Here is a 19,887-nt window from a genome sequence, read left to right as displayed (position 1 = left end):
TGTGCATCTGGAAAGTATTCAGACCCCTTTTTTTTGTTACGTTACAGCGTTATTCTAAAATTGATTTTAAATATGTTTTCCCCTTATCAATCTACACATTATCCCATAAGGACAAAGCAAAAACAGATTTTTAGATTTTTTTGCAAATTTATTCAAAATAAAAAAACGTTACCTTGAGCTCGGGTGCATCCTGTTTCCATTGATCATCCTTGAGATGTTTATACAACTTGATTGGAATCCACCTGTGGTAAATTCAATTGATTGGACATGATTTGGAAAGGCACACACCTGTCTAAATAAGGTCCCATAGTTGACAGTGCATGTCAGAGCAAATACCAAGCCATGAGGTCAAAGGAATTGTCCAAAGGGCTCCGAGACAGGATTGTGTCGAGGCACAAATCTGGGGAAGGGTACTAAAAAATGCCAGCAGTATTGACGGTCCCCAAGAACACAGTGGCCTCCATCATTCTTAAATGGAAGAAGTTTGGAACCACCAAGAACTCTTCCTAGAGCTGGTCGCCGGGCCAAACTGAGCAATCGAGGGAGAGGGCCTTGGTCAGGGAAGTGACCAAGAACCCGATGGTCACTCTGACAGTTCCTCTGTGGAGTTGGGATAACCTTCCAGAAGGACAACCCTTTCTGCAGCATTCTACCGATTAGGCCTTTATGGTAGTGGCCAGACGGAAGTCTCTTCTCAGCAGCAGGGACTGGGAGACTAGTCAGAATCAAGGGAAGATGAACGGAGCAAAGTACAGAGAGCTCCTTGATAAATCTGCTCCAGAGCGCTCCGGGCCTCAGACTGGGAGTGAAGGTTCACCTTCCAACAGGACAACGGCCCTAAGCACACAGTCAAGACAACTGTCTTGACTTTGGGACAAGTCTCAATGTCCTTGAGGGGACCATCCAGAGCCCGGACTTGAACCCGATCGAACATCTCTGGAGAGACCTGAAAATAACTGTGCAGCGACACTCCCCATCCACCCTGACAGAGCTTGAGAGGATCTGCGGAGTAGAATGGGAGAAACTCCAAATACAGGTGTGCCAAGCTTGTAGCATCATAATTAAGACTCAATGCTGTAATCGCTGCCAAAGCTGCTTCAACAAATTTCTGAGTGAAGGCACTGAATACTTATGTAAATGTGATATTTCAGTTTCATTTCATTTTTAATTGCCAAAAAATCTGTAAACCTGTTTTTTGCTTTGTCATTATGAATTATTGTGTTTAGATTTGAGGCACTGTATGCATGTATGTATATGTCATACCTTTTACAGTACCCTAAAATAAGGGAATTGCAATATGTGACCTTTAGAATTTGTACAAATGACAGAATTTTCCTGCTCTTTTCTCCCTCAGGTTTCACAGGCCGTAGACCATCACTGTCTATAGGAACGCCAGACAGCCTGGCTGTGTTCCTTCACTGAGAACCATAAGTGCTAGACAGTACATGGTGCACATTTCTACAATAAGGCCATGTCTTCTTCTGATTTGAAATGCCTTTTCAATACCCTGCTACACAGTCGGTCGGTACCTTCCCCTCCAGAGACAAACAGTAGTTGGACACCTTTAGTAGCCCCCCCAACTCCCACAATTTTCTCAATGTAACTGACTGACGAGTTCGTCCCACACCTTAGTGCTGAGCTCTCAGGAAGGCGCTCAGTGCTTTGGGGATGATGATGATGATAGTGGGATGGGCTGGTTGGGATTGGACACCTGCCGTCTCTACTCCATTGACTGGCTGTCATGGTTACCAGGTACCTATGCCCCGCCCTTGTCACTGTCTCATCATTGGCTTGTCACTATTGGTGGAAGGAGCCTCCACATCCTCACTCAATCAGGAAGGACATTTTTACTCCCTCTACCCATGGACGTTGCGAGAGATGGACTTCAACCACTTGGAGAATGTTATCCTTGGTCTGTTAAGATGAACCTAGTGCTGTTTGTGGATTCATCTACAGTGTTTGAATGGTTAAAGAGAAAACGAAGTGAGGGGTCTGGTCCATAAAACATTTCAGAATTATGTGCAATATTTTCCCTCTGTGCTCTCTCCTTAGGTCATAGCGCCCTCTGGGGTTCACCCTGTCATGACCATGCAATCCCACCTCTACTTCTCCCCATGGTGGTCAGTTCAGTTCCCACTGTACCGACAATGTTGATATCTATTGCTAACTGTGAATTTGAGAGTGCAGACAATGTTTTGTTTACACTCTCTAAATATACATTGTGTTTATACAGAGGTATGAAGTAACATTTTAAATAGAATCACGCTTCAATACTGTCATGTCGGGATCCTGAAAGGATGAAAGGGTAACCTTAATGAAAAATGTAGCTGGCAGATAATGCACTGACTGTATGTGTTAAGGTTGAATAGCTTTTTATATCATTTTTATTTTTAAAAGTGGCACTTTGATTTTAAACTGTGGGTTATGTGGCTTTAGGGGATGTCACAGGTCTCTGATGTTTGAATATAGACTCCTTCAGAGAAGAGCTATTATGTGTCCCAAATCGCATCCTGTTTTCTATATAGTACACTACTTTTGACCAGAGACACATATGGGCCCTGGTTAAAAGTAGTGTACTACATAGGGAATAGGGTTCCATTTAGGATGTACATGTGGCTCGCCATCCAAGGATACTTTATGCTTTTTACTGTTGACAATTAAGCTTTTCTCATTTTGCAGTCTTATGTTTAATGAACTCTGCTGACGTGAGTGCACTGCACTCTATTTATTTTTCAGTCTTTTCTGTATATTTAAGAACAAGCAATATTCTTTCTGCTGCTTGGCAAACTGTATGAAAACCTTTTTTAGTTTCCTTGTAAATGTTCCTCTCCATTTATTTTTTGTTGTTTCCTAAAATGGCAAGGCCCCAATGGGAATATCGGGATTGAAATCCTATTGGCCACTGTTTTGAGTTGTTTTAAAATGCTACGCATTACTCTTATAGTTGAAATATGAAAATGTTTGCTTGTCATAAGATGTAGATTAGATATGGGGAAGGGCCTGATTGGCCACCTAAGGTATTAATGTATTTGGAAAATGCACAACAAAAAGACATCCTCTGTCATTTTTAACGTCTTTGTAGTTGAGGCCCAATGAAATTTACGAAAACATTTCGGAACATAGAAGGTATTGCACATATGTTTGGTTATCAGGTAAACATGGGTCATTATATTATATAAAATGTTAGTTTATTCTCCACATATTACTTATTGCTTCATTTATTACACAGGTTATTCTCTTTCCCAATGTCCCTGTTTGTTTTTCCTAATTTCATTGGAACAACTTAAATCAGTAGATTCTTCAAGAGATGATGGGGTCATGTTTTCTGCTCGAATCAGCATCCTTGTTGATTCCAGCATCATGACAACCACGTCATCATGTTTGCCTCAAACCGTTTTGGGCATTGTATAGAATCCTAACGCTTTGATCAACATCTTGAGGGGGCTCCTCTCTGTCTTTTGACAGACCACTTAACCACAGAGCATAGTATGAGGATGGTGTCATGTTGGAATTGAGGAATATGAATTCAGTCATGAACTTTTGTTACATGTACTTGTTGAGAATTTAATTTGAAAGTGATTTTATTTATTGTGGAAATAGGGATTCCTTTCCATTTACAATGTGAATGACCGCCTTGTCTGTCTCTCTATTAAACGTCATTATGTCTTTTGCATTCTGTTCACTATCATTTATAAGACACGTTTTCTCAAACCATGGCAATATTGACATCAGCTATTGGGTCTTTATGGCTGCCCAGGAATTGTAGCTAATGTGATTTAGAGTAAAATACTGCCTTACTACTTTGGCTTTCCTTTTGTGTTTGTGTCAGTTATGCTTTTGGATCTTTATGTTGACCACCACAACCTCATCGGTCTATCATAAAGAGGTTATCCCACAGAGCTCCAATGAATCACCATGTAATTCTATGGGTTATTCCTTTGCTTTACGAGTTCAGGGAAGCTCACTCTCATCCCAAATAGTCTGGATATACCACTTGTTGGTGTTTTGTGGTTTCATAGATCCAATAACTGTTCCAAGCACGTCAACATATTTTCATCCAACTAAAAAGTCAATTTTGACAATTTATTACATTTGTAAAGCACTTTTCATTATACAGAATAATCTGAGTAGTAATGTATAGTAAAACCTATGTACAGGATTCTCCAATGGCCTACCCTATGTCAGATCTTCACTTTGCACAGGTAGACAATGCATGTAATGGGTAGACTGATTTGTTTATGTCCAAGAAATCTTATTAAAAGGATTTTTCCAGCAATCAATCTTCACAGGTGTCAATTATTTCAGTGATCCAGTCAAACTCCATTTGTACCCAATTCCAGGATTCAAACTGTTGGACGAAAGACATCCAAGCAGAAATGACAGCAGGCAGCACTGGTGTGATCGATAAGAACTTGCCCCGATCACAGAAGGATGAAAGACATTTTTCAACGGCCTATGCTCGTTATAGGAGCCAAGTGCTTAACTCAAGTAAATGCAACTGTTTTATTTTTTATTAGCCTTGTTTTAACACTGTAGCCTACTAACACAGTGATGATGGGTTATGGATTACCATTAGGGACCGTGTCGACTGTACAGTGTACTAAATGAGAAATTCAATGACATCAATATAATGAGAAAAAAGTCCTGGGATGGAGCTAAAACCTGCGTTCCCCGGGACCAGGATTGACACTAATTAGAGCTGGAACACCACTAGGTGGTGGAAGAGGACAATATAATATCACTGAGGACAGATATTCGGCGTGGCCTTGTGAAATGGCGTCCTGATGAGATGGTGCTCCACTCAAGTTATTTCACCCTCGTCGTTACTGGTCGAGTAGACTCGAACGTTATTTCCCCATGCTATTTAATGCAAGCACGCACATATCATAAAATAAATTGGCTTAAAACAGCTGACAAATAAGTGGGGTATTTAATATTAATGCTGTGGGGGAAAAACATGTTCTGTCTCCCATTTTGATATAGAATGGTTTTAAACTTGTCAGTCGCATCAAGCATATTTCACAGGTACAGTAATTTGCCTGCGTAGTCAGAAGGTTGAATCCCATTTATCAAAACTAGGCAACGAGAGGGGTATTCCTCAGAAGGGGCCGAGCATAAAACGTGGGCGGTGCGTAAAGGTCGTTGCATATAGAAATGTATCTATGTGCATAGAACTGATAAGGCTCTCTACCAAATAACAGGGAGTTGTATTTCTGTGTTACATATCTATTTACATCATTCTGAACCTTGCCCCCTTCTGTCTGCTGTGGGTATGCCCTTTATTTGGGAAATGTAGTTTTTACTTCAGTATTTCAACATGAAAGATTGTAGATGTCCTTACATTGAATTACATTTCCCACAAGGCAATACAAGGTTGTTCCCACATCTTGTCACCTCATGAATATGTATCGTACAGTATTTGCGTAAGAGGTCGGCCGACATTAATTTCATATTCTGCCATAGTATTTTGGTCTAAATGAGACACACAGTCACGTCTCCGCCCTTGTACGGATCTCTCACTCCGAGTCCGACCTGTTTTTAGCGGATTTCCTCTGAAATGTTTTCGGGAACGCGGGGGAGATTCCAACTGGAGCGCGGAGGCAAAGAAGGGAATGAATAGTGGGATAAGTACACCACCCAACCGGCGGACATTTATTGTATTGTGTTCCTATTGTCGCGCTTTTTTAATGTAGAAGGCTGATGTTAAGCCACGTACGCACAGATATCTAGTGTACTTTTCATTTTGTAAAATGGAAAGTGCGCGGGCTGTCGTTGACGAAGGCTTGGCAGATAGAACTGCAACTAAGTTTAAGAAGCCTAGCGGACTGTCTGTCGCCCAGTGGACGCCAGTGGATGATGGTGGTGTACATTTGACGGCCTCTCGTTTAGATATTAGAAATGGGAACAATCCCTCTCAGGCTGCAGTGGGTTCTAGTGCTTCGAATAAAAGTAATGGAAGCACATCTACGAATGGCCGGAGTTTATCCAGTAACTCCAACTCGCTACTGTTGAGACGGAGGAGGCTAAAGAGGAACCTCTCCGCTGCAACCACATCGGCTGTCACTGCCGCCTGCGGCGCCAAGATGAACTCGACCCTCTCCTCTGCGTCTCTGCATACTCGGAGTCTGGATAGGAAGACGTTGCTGAGGCATCGGCAGAACATGCAACTGCAGCCTTCAGATAGAGAGTGGGTGCGAGTGGATCTTCACAGGGGATCCATACATGTCCACGACAAACTCACCTCGCCGTCATATCCTAGGCCGGTGCTGTGCACGATCAATACCACCGCCGGCGACATGGCGCTCCGTATGAGCAAACTCAGTAAGTCGAGCTCTGTATTGCGTATATTTTGTAAAGACAACCTAAAGACTGATCAAAACGGAAACTGTAACGTGAAGTATCTATATGACAGTCAGTGCAAACTTATTGAAGACGGTAACGTTAATATCAAATGCAACCATTCGGGATCCCCAGAATTCAGGGGCGGCCTATCAGACAAGCCAAGTGACCAGTTGAGACTACTGCTTATGGAGAACGCCTATGAGCTGCAAAAGCAACAGGATGAAAAACTTTTGAGTCCGGACTCAGATTCAAAAGATAATATAACTCACTCGTTGTCGGATCAAAATTCTAATTCTAACCTGGATACTCCTAACGAGGAGGATCCAGAACAGCGGCTGAACGGAGTGGACAACTACGGGCTCAATTCTGGTTCGGACGTGGAGAGCAGCAGCGCATTCGATGACCTCAGCATCTCGGGGGCTCGGCTCAGTGAGCACCGGGACTCCCTCAGCGACGACATGATCCTGGGCACAGACGCATCCATCCTGAGCCCTAGTTTTGACAGCGCCACGGAGGGCCACGACACCTATGGCAGCTCCTCAGATGAACTGGAGCTCGACTGTCCTACCACAAGCATTGACCCTATTCTCCCGAATGGCAACACAGTCTCTGCCAACTACACGTTTAGCAACGGTGGGCATTTAAACGACTTGACAGAGGATACGGGAGCAGGTAACAGACTCGGTCTAAGCAGGCTGCCACCCAGTAGTAGCGGTAGCTCATTGTCCCGGGTCTATTCGACAGGTAATAGGCCCGACATCCAAGACCCTGACAATGGCCAGCGTGCTTTGAAAATAGGTTCGGCAGAGGCTGATGAGGATAGAGACGCAGCAGGTGACACGAGCCCCACACTTTACGTTCAGCTCCATGGTGACGCTGTCAGGAGGCTCGGGCAAGACGAGAGGCCTCTCCAGATCCAGAATGACTTTCTCTTTAAACTGGGATTTAAGGATCCGTGGCGCGTGCAGGAGGAAGGGACGAACACCGAGATTGGCTCCCTGTTACGGTTTTACGCAGGTAAAAAGCCACTTGTTACATTACTGTTGAGGTGTGCAATATGTTTGAATGTTATTACAACAGACCTGATGTTGACATGTCAGATAGATTAATGGGCCCAAGCTACTCTTGAAGTTGGTAAGAATGATAAACAATTTATCTTGTTTATCATTGCGCGCGATTTGCTATATCATGCATGTGTACGTTTTGCGCCATTTGGTGGTTGAATGAAAATGCATTTGAGGTTAACTGTTGCTCCTACACTTTTGTATTGGTGTAGACCACCCTACATGCAATTCCTAAGCCTACCAACTCTATTTGTATTGGGGGAATGGCATTAGCCTACATGGTATAGATGCTATATCATTGTAATAACAGAGTAAAACATGACAACCCTTGCCTAAGGGATAGATCATTAACCAAACACTTCCATGCCTCCCTCTTGGCACTCCCCCACCATTGTAAAACATATTTTGGAAGCTATAGAAATGCATTTATTCATGTCTACATTCGTTTTTGCCACATTTATTCTGTTAGACACCTTAATACATACTTTTAAATCATATTGTGAGCTAAACATAAAGTCCTTGAAATATTTAATTGAAATTCCATTCATTCTTGTGGAGGACTGCTTTTTCTGGGGACTGCCAATATGGCTGACCAGTGGCATCAAAGCCTTACATTGGCCATTACATATCATACATCCAGGGTGTATATACACCATTGGTAGAAACATTTTAATTTCCTCTGTAATAATGCCATGCAGGTGGAATAACAGGCCCACTCCTTCCTGTTGTCATTAGCTGTGAACTTTGACAGGCAAGGTGAGTGAGTAGAACAGTCCATACTCAATGCAGGAGGGTAAAGATGGGCAGATATAAGGCTCCTGGGCACAAGTATTGGCAAGGTAAGTGGGAACTGAATATTTATACCACACAATAACTGCCTATCCAATATCACCATAGTGTGTATAGCTCACACACATTTTGAACACCTGTCCCCTATGGTGTCCAGGCTTGCAGACCAGGCCTGACTGTGTGTATGCTGGCATAAGGTTGTTTGAGAGTTACGCTTTGGTCAAAGTTGCCCTGCTGAAGGCAGTAGGATTTTTACTGTGGTTGTTTTTTTCCCTCCTTCCGTCTTTGTTGAACCGTGGCAGCACGCTCCGCTCCCATGGACACGCATGACATGGCCACAAAGCCAGCGCTGAACTTATGGCACCCAGACATGGGCCCTGTTCCGGCTTTTGGCCCATTATCATCGTAATGAAAGGCTTGAATGCGTGGGTGGATGGATGGAGGGAGGGAGAGAGAGAGTGAGGGATAGGGGGATGGATGGGTTGAGAGAGGGATGGGAGGGGGGAGCGTAAAACCCCAGCTATGTGGAAGAATTCAGTGATTTGTGGTCATTTAGATGCTGCACAGGCCCTGTCCTCCAGGCACCCTGTCTTCTGGACTGTCACACTAACTGCCTTCCAAGCTGGGTTTGTGTGCCCCAGTCTCAGCCTCAGCTCCATCAGAGAGCAGGAAGCTCTTTCTATTCACTCACCGCTGATACCCCACCACCACCGCTTCTGCTTTAGCTGGGGGGAGAGAGAAGTTTCTACAATGTTCTCCAGGGTCATGAAGGTCTTGGTAATGTGAAGGTGAGCTTTTTCATTTAGGAACCTGGTACTGCACATGAGCAGAGGCCAAAACACACACACTCTCCCCAAACGCCTGTCCTGCCCTGACTGAGAGAGCCTATTGTTGCAGAGGTCGATGTGAAACTGAAAATGGCCACGTGGTTGTTGCTGTCCCATTCACGGTCACATGTGCCAGGCCCATAATTATTTTGTCTGTTTCAAAGGGCCACAGTGGCTTGAGTGGATACTAGTTCATTTAGATGGTTTTATATGATAGACTGAATGTGTGTGAGTGTGTGGTTTGTGTCACAGAGTGTGTGTGTGTGTGTGTGTGATATTTGTGGTTAACAATCGGCCTGCAGCCTACCAGTGGGGCATACATGTGCAGTCAGCTGAGTCAAGCCAGCCAGTCAACCAACCAGCAGTGACAGCCATTACAGTACGGTAGCTTTGATCCTCCACCTCCAGGGGCCGGGCCAGACATCTAACACCTCCCTCCCTGTCCCACATGAGCCGGCTTAACTCTGGTCACCTGAGCCCTCCTCGGGCCTCCTCAGGTCCTGTGTGACCCTCTTCTCACCCCCCTGGTTCACTGCCCAACACGCAGGTCCCTGTCTTTCACACAGCAGCGACAGCAGTCAACAAGGAAGTTAAAACCGAACCGCCCATATGCCCTTGTGTGAGGCACTCCCACCACGCCCCCTCTCTGATACGGTGGAGGCATGTGAGGAATGTACACTGGCTCCTCTAGAATGTCAGGCATGTCTACTGGGGAGGAAGTGAAAGGGGAGGAGGGAGGGGGAGAGGTTACAGGGTTAGAGGGGGATACTACCTCACCATACTGCTACTGTCACATATTCAACTGACTGAGTGACCGTTCCTCTCAGATAGTGAAGATAAGAGTTGGTGTGGTGTGTGAGTGAGTGGAGTCTACTGGACTTCCTGTTAGAGGCCGCACAATCTAATCTCTGTAGTTCTGCATTAATGGCTCTTTAGGCCTGTAGCACAGACAGTCTCATGTTTGTACATTCAACAACACCTGTTGTGAAATATGTCTGCTGGAGGAATAGGCCTGAAAGGATAGCAAATACAGCGAGATTGCCAAGGGGAAGAAAATGGGGTCTGCGCTACGAAGATACTACACTGAACAAAAATATAAACACAACAAGAAACAATTTAAAAGATTTTACTAAGTTACAGTTCATATAAGGAAATCAGTCGATTTAAATAAATAAATTAGGCCCTAATCTAGGGCTGAGCGTTATACCCCATTTTACAATAACCTGGTATTGAAGCGCAGACTGATTTGGGTTTTTACTTTACCTTCAATAACAGTCTTTGAATGTTTGTTAAATGTGATACACCATGTGTACCGTACATTTTTATAGTTTCTTCGCTACTTGAGTCATCTCTCCATACCGCTTTCCACACAGACCTAGCCCCTCGCCCTGTCACTCAAGGAGCGTTGTTGTTCCTAGACCACGAGACACTTGTCTAGTCTACATGGTCAATGCAGCACATGCAACAATGTTGATGACAAGAATGCTGTTCACTTTGCTTGTTAATAAAAAGCGGTAAACATTATAAAGTGGCATTATTTAAAGTGACTAGTGATACCATTTATTAAATCCATTTATTTAAGTGGCCAGAGATTTGAGTCTGTATGTTGGCAGCAGCCTCTATGTTAGTGATGGTTGTTTAACAGTCTGATGGCCTTGAGATAGAAGCTGTTTTTCAGTCTCTCGGTCCCAGCTTTGATGCACCTGTACTGACCTCGCCTTCTGGATGATAGCGGGGTGAACAAGCCGTGGCTCGGGTGGTCGATGTCCTTGATGATCTTTTTGGCCTTCCTGTGACATCGGGTGCTGTAGGTGGTAGGTGGCAGGTAGTTGCCCCCGGTGATGCATTGTGCACACCGCACTACCTTCTGGAGAGCCTTGCGGTTGAGGGCAGTGCAGTTGCCGTACCAGGCTGTGATACAGTCTGTCTCGTCGTTGTTGGTAATCAAGCCCACAACTGTAGTGTTGTCTGCAAACTGGATGATTGAGTTGGAGGCGTGCATGGTCACGCAGTCATGAATGAACAGGTTCACTGTTATTATGTTGTTGGGTAGACCTATTCAAAAGAACTACTGTGTCACACAATACATTGCTTGTCCTATCATACTTTTAGGCTTCGGCTGTGCTGTCTCCACTTCAGAGAGTAGGTTACAACAGGTGAGCTAGACAGTCAGGTAAGAGAGAACAGAGTTTAGTTTTTCCCTTCCTTCAGGTAAAGAGTTCGGTAAGGTTTTGCAATGTTACTGCGTCACACGTGTTTGAGGCACCATGTGTCATGATGTGTACTTTGGCGTGACGGACAGGTGCAGCATGGGAATACATTGCTCATGCAGAATTTATGACAACGGAGATATCTACCATCCTAATCCAAGCGATCCTGTACACACACAAAGCACAGTGAGAAAGGAGAGTGGATGCTTTCAGGAGATAAATAGGAAATGCTGTTTGTGATATTTGCGTATACGTGGCCATTTTATGTCTAACGTTTACCTTACATTAGTTAGTTTGATTAGTTTGTCCACAGTCCACACACATTTAAATAAAATACAATATATAATGTCACGTCTGGTTGTCCCATTGTCACATAGCTGGATAGTGAGCAGGAATATGGTGGTGATGTAGTGACTAAGAACTCTGCAGCTAGCTAGGGGTTTAAAGGATTAATGAAGCTTGAAGTTCTCTGAAGCAGTCCTGATGACAGCCATTAAGCACATAGTTGACTTAGCCTCTCGTCTCTCACTCAACACCCCAGATTGGTCCCACATTTGCACATCAATCTTCTCCAAATATTTTACCTAATGGCAGAAGAACACTTTCTGTCACCTTTTTGTATGTACACTGAGTGTACATAGCATTAGGATCACCTTCCTAATATTGAGTTGCACCCCCTTTTGCTCTCAGAACAGCCTCAATTCGTTGATGCAGGGACTCTACAAGGTGTCGAAAGCATTCCACAGAGATGCTGGCCCATGTTGACGCCAATACTTCCCACAGTTGCCAAGTTAGCTGCATGTCCTTTGGGTAGTGGACCATTCTTGATAAACATGGGAAAATGTTGAGTGTGAAAAACCCACCAGCATTACAGTTCTTCACACTCAAACAGGTGACATGAATAAAGGATCATAGGTTTCACCTGGTCAGTCTGTCATGAAATGAGCTCACTGGTCGTCTTGGCAACAATTTTAGAAGCTCTCCGTATTTGATGAATGCAGTAGTAGTTAGGGAATTTAACTCAATTAAAATTATAATTCCAGTGCATTGTCTCTAGGCGCGATCTGAGGTCAACTGAATGTAATTATTTTGATAGTGTTATGCCTAAATGGGATTTACCTTGATCAGATTCAAGGTCCTCAAGGTTTCTCTAGTAGTCAAGGAGATGGAAAGTTACTTCAAAATTAATGCCAACCAATAGTGAAAACGAGTCCCCTAATGGTGGTTGTCTACCCTCCTCTCCTGGCTGGCAGCTAATGGTGGTTGTCTACCCTCATCTCCTCTCCTGGCTGGCAGCTAATGGTGGTTGTCTACCCTCATCTCCTCTCCTGGCTGGCAGCTAATGGTGGTTGTCTACCCTCATCTCCTCTCCTGGCTGGCAGCTAATGGTGGTTGTCTACCCTCATCTCCTCTCCTGGCTGGCAGCTAATGGTGGTTGTCTACCCTCATCTCCTCTCCTGGCTGGCAGCTAATGGTGGTTGTCTACCCTCATCTCCTCTCCTGGCTGGCAGCTAATGGTGGTTGTCTACCCTCATCTCCTCTCCTGGCTGGCAGCTAATGGTGGTTGTCTACCCTCATCTCCTCTCCTGGCTGGCAGCTAATGGTGGTTGTCTACCCTCATCTCCTCTCCTGGCTGGCAGCTAATGGTGGTTGTCTACCCTCATCTCCTCTCCTGGCTGGCAGCTAATGGTGGTTGTCTACCCTCATCTCCTCTCCTGGCTGGCAGCTAATGGTGGTTGTCTACCCTCATCTCCTCTCCTGGCTGGCAGCTAATGTTGTGCTCGTAAAGAGTCCATTGGTGAGTCATGTCATTTTCTAATCGGATATTGCACGTTCCATGGCTTGAATCGAATGTGTTGTGTGTGTGTGTGTGTGTGCGCACCCAAGGAACGGAGGAAAAGGGTAAGGGGGCACTTAAAGAATGTGTTGTCTCCTCATGGGAGAAACACACTATTACATAAGAGGTGTGTGGGGGTAGGGAGGGTGTGTGTGTGGTGAGATGCTTTTAGGATAGTGGTGTCAGCCTGCAGAGCCATAGGAGTATTTCTGTTTTCATTCTAATATACAGTAGATCCCTCTCTCCCCCTCCCTCCATCTCTAGCTCTCTCAATGTTTTCCCTCAATCTGTCCTCATCGCTCTCCTCTCGCTATCGTTTCTCACATCTCCTCCTCCCTCAGACCATCTGACAGATTGCATTTATCTCTCCATATCTCTTTCTCTCCCTCACAAGACCAGCTTTCTTATTCTCCCTCCATCCCGACTGTCCATCGGCCCCCTCTCTCTCTGCCACCCTCATCCCTGGCCCTGATCAACTCAGTTTGTTGCCATTCCACCGTGGGGGGGTCTGAGATGTGTTTCTCACTCAATGTCTCTTAAACAGGGAGTTTGATATTTAGGGTAATGTCAGCTCAAGCTTCTCTCACCCCCCCCCCCCCCCCCCCCCTCTATCTCTATTTCACTTTCTTTCTCTCTGAGCCCCATAATGAATCTCGTGTCTCAACATTATATCTGTCTAGTCTTGTGCACAAGGACAGTGATGTTACTGTTGCTGCTTGATTATAAGTACACTCCCCTCTCCTCTCAGCTACCCTCCTCTCCTGTAATGAACAGTGATGCCCAGTACTCATGGTTATGAGAAAGGCGTGTGGTAGGGCCCTATAAAATCTGCCTTGCAGAGAACATGGACAGAACCACGGAATCCAGACATTACAATGGAATTCAACAGAATTCAATGGAATTCAATATTCAAAGAAATCAACTAAATGTATTTAACTTATTAGAAAATTCATTAATGTGCCAAAGTTAATCATAAGACATGAATAAAATGCATCAGTGATTCGTATTTTCCTGCAACCTTCTAAAACGGCACAGGAATGTCCCCCTGTGAGTGACTGAGTGAGCGAGTGAGTGAGTGAGTGAGTGAGTGAGTGAGTGACTGAGTGAGTGAGTGAGTGAGTGACTGACTGAGTGAGTGACTGAGTGAGTGACTGAGTGAGAGTGAGTGACTGAGTGAGTGACTGAGTGAGTGACTGAGTGACTGACTGAGTGACTGAGTGAGTGACTGAGTGACTGAGTGAGTGACTGAGTGAGTGAGGTGTGTGCGTGCGCATCTACTTAAAAAAAAGGGTAGATCAGCTTTAATATTGCTGATAGTTCAACCTGTATATTGCCTCGTAATTGTTATGTAATTTTGTGTTACTTTTTGATTTTATTAAAACAATTTACTTTAGTTTATTTCTTAAACTGCATTGTTGGTTAAGGGCTTGTAAGTAAGCATTTCACGGTAAGGTTGTATTCGGCGCATGTGACAAATACATTTTGATTTGAAATCTGGGAAACCAGGCCTGGTATTCATAGCTGATTTTTGGAAAGGCCTTTGATAAAGTACAACTGGAATTTATATATAAATGTTTGGACTATTTTAATTTTGGAGAATCTCTTATACAGTGGGTTTAAGTTATGTTTTGTAACCCTAGGTGTAAAATGGTAAATAATGTCTAATTCTCAAAAGTGTTAAATTGTCAAGAGGAGTAAAACATGGTTGTCCACTATTGGCATATCTATTTATTATGGCCAATGAAATGTTAGCTATTAAAATTAGAATCAACAATAATATCAAGGGGCTAGAAATCCAGAACTTAAAAACGAAGGTGTCATTGTACGCTTACGGTTCATGTTCTTTAAATGCACAATTTGGATCTCTGCACAGCCTCAGAGGATCTAGAAATAGTTTTCGAACCTCTCTGGATTAAAACCAAATTATGCTAAATTATAATTCCATATTACGAATTGGATCTCTAAAAAATAAAATGTTTACATTACCGTGTACTTTACCAATAAAATGGTCAGACGGTGAAGTGGACATACTCAGTATTCATATCCTGAAATAAATAAATTCTCACTACAATACATGTTTATAGAAAGTTAGCCAAATTTGATAAGATTTTGCTACCATGGAAAGGACAACACCTGTTAATTTGTGGGAAAGTCCCCCTGATTAATTCTTTAGTCATATCCCAGTTGACCTATTTACTTAATACCTTTCCCCCTTTTCTCTCTACTCTACAGATTGGACTCTTGAAAAGCCCTCTGTTAACATAGAGAGAGTCTGGTAACATCAAACGGTTGGGAACGGAACCATATTTCGGTAATCCAACCAGTTCAAAATATCCGTTGGTAATTAAAGAATATGATGTCAGATCAGTTGTCGTCTGAGACATTATTACTGACAATAGGACGACATAAACTGTATCTTGGAAATTCTACACATACACATCAGATTCACATGGAATTGTTGTGCAATTTAAATGTTTAAATATTAAACTATTTGTGAAAAGATTAAATGTAATTTTAGCTTCTAAATGAGAGAATTGTTTTCATAAGTGAACTATGCTCACTCAGTGGCCCCGCCCAAGTGAACAGGCATTGGTTGTGGAACTATGAAACACACCCTTCTCTCCACCACTACAAAAGCCCATTGACGAAAGTCAACCTTGTGTTCATACGTTTAAAAGGGCTAATATCAATTACAGAACTAAGCCAACCTCAGCGTGAGGTATGGTTGCGAATGGTTGAACGACTACAACCTAACCAAATTAACATTGTTCCCGATGACGTTAGGACTGCTGTTCATACGTTTAGAGGGCGGATTTCAATGTGGAGGTGACGATCGCCATGCTGGAAGGATGAATGTGACTATACCAGCCAGAATATAGCATGAGCTTATAGTATGGCAACTTGGTATGAACTTTGAACTCTTATTCACTAAAGAAGTGATACCTCCTAGACGTTGAGTTAGCAGCAGCTGTAAATGTGGGCTAGGAAAGGACGGACAAGAAAGACAGGGTACTACAACGTATCTGTTCTACCACACAATGACGGTACTACAACGTATCCGTTCTACCACAAGACATATTCTTAAAAGGACAAGGGAGATCTCTGCTGATCTCTGCTGGGCAACCTTTTGACTAATCTATCGAAGCGCAGCTCAGAGTAAATATATTTCTTGCATTTTCCTTTTCTGAATTGGCAGTTATTTAGAATGCAAAGATTCTGTATCTACGACAGCATAGCTTCATAAGGTCCGATAGAGACCCAATCCTTTCGTTCCTCAGTCTTCCCGCGCTTTCATTCAAACCCAACCTCCTTTCTTTGTGTAACCAGCCGTCATATTGGTTTTGTCCGCTAGGGACATTTTCTTGTATGACATAATTAGTCATCAATGTATGGCCCATACTGTGTATATGTAATTCTGTGTGATTATTTAGGCATTTAGTAAATAAATAATTGAACCAAATTTTGTATTGCTGATTCAACTTGTTAGCCAGGGTTCGTGAAGATTAGAGGTCGACCGATTAATCGGAATGGCCGATTAATTAGGGCCGATTTCAAGTTTTCATAACAATTGGTAATCGGCATTTTTGGACACCGGTCATGGCCGATTACATTGCACTCCACGAGGAGACTGCGTGCCAGGCTGACTACCTGTTATGCGAGTGCAGCAAGGAGCCAAGGTAAGGTGCTAGCTAGCATTAAACGTATCTTATAAAAAACAATCAATCTTAACATAATCACTAGTTAACTACACATGGTTGATGATATTACTAGTTTATCTAGCTTGTCCTGCGTTACATATAATCGATGCGGTGCCTGTTAATTTATCATTGAATCATAGCCGACTTCGCCAAACAGGTGATTTAGCAAGCGCATTCGCAAAAAAACTGTCGTTGCACCAATGTGTACCTAACCATAAACATCAACTCCTTTCTTGAAAATAAATACACAAGTATATATTTTTTAAACCTGCATATTTAGTTAATATTGCCTGCTAACATGAATTTCTATTAACTAGGGAAATTGTGTCAATTCTCTTGAGTCAGGGAAACATTATATGCAGCAGTTTGGGTCGCCTGGCACGTTGCGAACTGCGTGAAGAATATTTCTTCCTAACAAAGACAGCCAACTTCGCCAAACGGGGGATGATTTAACAAAAGCGCATTTGCGAAAAAGGCACAATCGTTGCAAGAATGTACCTAACCATAAACATCAATGCCTTTCTTAAAACCAATACACAGAAGTATATATTTTTAAACCTGCATATTTAGTTAAAAGAAATCCAGGTTAGCAGGCAATATTAAACTAGGGAAATTGTGTCACTTCTCTTGCATTCATTGCACGCAGAGTCAGGGTATATGCAACAGTTTGGGCCGCCTGGCTCGTTGCGAACTAATTTGCCAGAATTCTAAGTAATTATGACATAACATTGAAGGTTGTGCAATGTAACAGGAATATTTAGACTTATGGATGCCACCCGTTAGATCAAATACAGAACGGTTCCGTATTTCACTGAAAGAATAAACGTTTTGTTTTCGAAATGATAGTTTCCAGATTTGACCATATTAATGACCTAAGGCTCATATTTCTGTGTGTTATTATGTTATAATTAAGTCTATGATTATATATTTGATAGAGCAGTTTGACTGAGTGGTGGTAGGCAGCAGCAGGCTCGTAAGCATTCATTCAAACAGCACTTTCGTGCGTTTTGCCAGAAGCTCTTCGCTGTGCTTCAAGCATTGAGCTGTTTATCACTACAAGCCTATAAACTCCCAAGATTAGGCTGGTGTAATCGATGTGAAATGGCTAGCTAGTTAGCAGGGTGCACGCTAATAGCGTTTCAATCGGTGACGTCACTCGCTCTGAGACCTTGAAGTAGTTCTTCCCCTTGCTCAGCAAGGGCCGCGGCTTTTGTGGAGCGATGGGTAACGATGCTTCGAGGGTGGCTGTTGTCGATGTGTTCCTGGTTCGAGCCCAGGTAGGGGCGAGGAGAGGGACGGAAGCTATACTGTTACACTGGCAATACTAAAGTGCCTATAAGAACATCCAATAGTCAAAGGTATATGAAATACAAATGATATAGAGAGAAATAGTCCTATAATTCCTATAATAACTACAACCTAAAACTTCTTACCTGGGAATATTGAAGACTCATGTTTAAAGGAACCACCAGATTTCATATGTTCTCATGTTCTGAGCAAGGAACTTAAACGTTAGCTTTTTTACACGGCACATATTGCACTTTTACTTTCTTCTCCAACACTTTGTTTTTGCATCATTATTTGCATTATTTAAACCAAATTGTTTATTTGAGGCTAAATTGATTTTATTGATCTATTATATTAAGTTAAAATAAAAGTGTTCATTCAGTATTGTTGTAATTGTCATTATTACTTATAAATAAATACATTTAAAAAAATCGTCCGATTAATCGGTTTTGGCTTTTTTTTGGTCCTCCAATAATCGGTATCGGCGTTGAAAAATCATAATCGGTCGACCTCTAGTGAAGATAACCAAGAATGTTACGACGTTCAGATGAGACTGAATAAGGTGACGATTGATAATTGACTGCTATTGATATGAAAGATTACCAGGTCTTTAAGAGTTTATTCGGAAGACAACAGCTCTATAAACATTGTAACGTGGTGCCCGACTTGCTAGTTAATTACATTTACATGTTTAATTTAATCAGGTAATATTAATTACAAAGAATTGATTTGATAAAAAAGCATGTCATATATCACTTAATCCATAGCAAAGACACGACACTGTCATCAAGGCAAAGGGTGGCTACTTTGAAGAATCTCAAATATATTTTTGATTTGTTTAACACTTGTTTGGTTACTTCCCGATTCCATTTGTTATTTCATAGTTTTGATGTCTTCAATGTTATTCTACAATGTAAAAAATAGTAAATATAAAGAAAAACCCTGGAATTATTATATATGTCCAAACTTTTGACTGGTACTGTATATACACAATTTTATATATATATATATATATATATATATATATATATATATATAGATATATATATATATATATACGGGGATTGGAAATTATGCAGAGAACATTGTGTTTTCTATCTCGTACTGGTACCGAGTCAATGTGCGAGGGTACAGGTTAGTCTTTTGGTCCTAGACTTGGCACTCTGGTACCGCTTGCCGTGCGGTAGCAGAGAGAACAGTCTTTGACTTGGGTGACATGAGTCTTTGGCAATTTTTTGGGCCTTCTTCTGACACGCCTAGTATATAGGTACTGGATGACAGGAAGCTTGGCCCCAGTGATGTACTGAGCTGTACGCACTACCCTCTGTAGCGCCTTATGGTCAAATGCCGAGCAGTTGCCATACCAGGCGGTGATGCAACCGGTCAGGATGTTCTCGATGGTGCAGCTGTAGAACTTTTTGGGGATCCATGCCAAATCTTTTCAGTCTCCTGAGGGGGAAAAGGTGTTGTCGTGCCCTCTTCACAATTGTCTTGGTGTATTTGGACCATGATAGTTAGTTGGTGATGTGGACACAAATGAACTTGAAACTCGACCCGCTCCACTTCAGCCCCTTCAATGTTAATGGGGGCCTGTTCAGCCATCCTTTTTCTATAGTCCACGATCAGCTCCTTTGTCTTGCTCACATTGAGGAAGAGGTTGTTGTCCTGGCACCACACTGCCAGGTCTCTGACCTCCCTATAGGCTGTCTCATCATTGTCGGTGATCAGGACTACCAACATTGTGTCGTCTGCAAACTTAATGATGGAGTCGTGCTTGGCTACGCAGTCGTGGGTGAAGAGGGAGTACAGGAGGGGACTAAGCACACAGCCCTG

General features: G+C 42.8%; 2 protein-coding genes across 5 annotated transcripts in view; both read left to right on the top strand.

Annotated features, from left to right (window-relative positions):
* Positions 1-3,673, top strand: part of LOC139550652 (phosphatase and actin regulator 1-like) — an 87,039-nt gene extending 83,366 nt beyond the window's left edge. For 2 of the 4 annotated variants that reach the window (XM_071361668.1, XM_071361667.1), the window contains exon 12: positions 1,355-3,673. In XM_071361668.1, the coding sequence (XP_071217769.1) occupies positions 1,355-1,370 (16 nt within the window). In that variant the 3' untranslated portion in view covers positions 1,371-3,673. The remainder of the gene's footprint in view (positions 1-1,354) is intronic. The other 2 variants (XM_071361669.1, XM_071361670.1) reach the window with 1 other exon arrangement.
* A 1,760-nt stretch (positions 3,674-5,433) lies between these two features.
* LOC139550651 (PH domain leucine-rich repeat protein phosphatase 1-like) overlaps positions 5,434-19,887 on the top strand; it is a 73,195-nt gene continuing 58,741 nt past the window's right edge. The window contains exon 1 of the mRNA XM_071361666.1: positions 5,434-7,359. Coding sequence (XP_071217767.1) covers positions 5,751-7,359 — 1,609 coding nt within the window. The 5' untranslated portion in view covers positions 5,434-5,750. The remainder of the gene's footprint in view (positions 7,360-19,887) is intronic.

The sequence above is a fragment of the Salvelinus alpinus genome, chromosome 23 (assembly GCF_045679555.1).
Source record: "Salvelinus alpinus chromosome 23, SLU_Salpinus.1, whole genome shotgun sequence".
Lineage (NCBI taxonomy): Eukaryota > Metazoa > Chordata > Actinopteri > Salmoniformes > Salmonidae > Salvelinus > Salvelinus alpinus.
The sequence above is the reverse complement of the archived record's forward strand: the minus strand, read 5'-3'. Positions and strand labels throughout refer to the sequence as shown.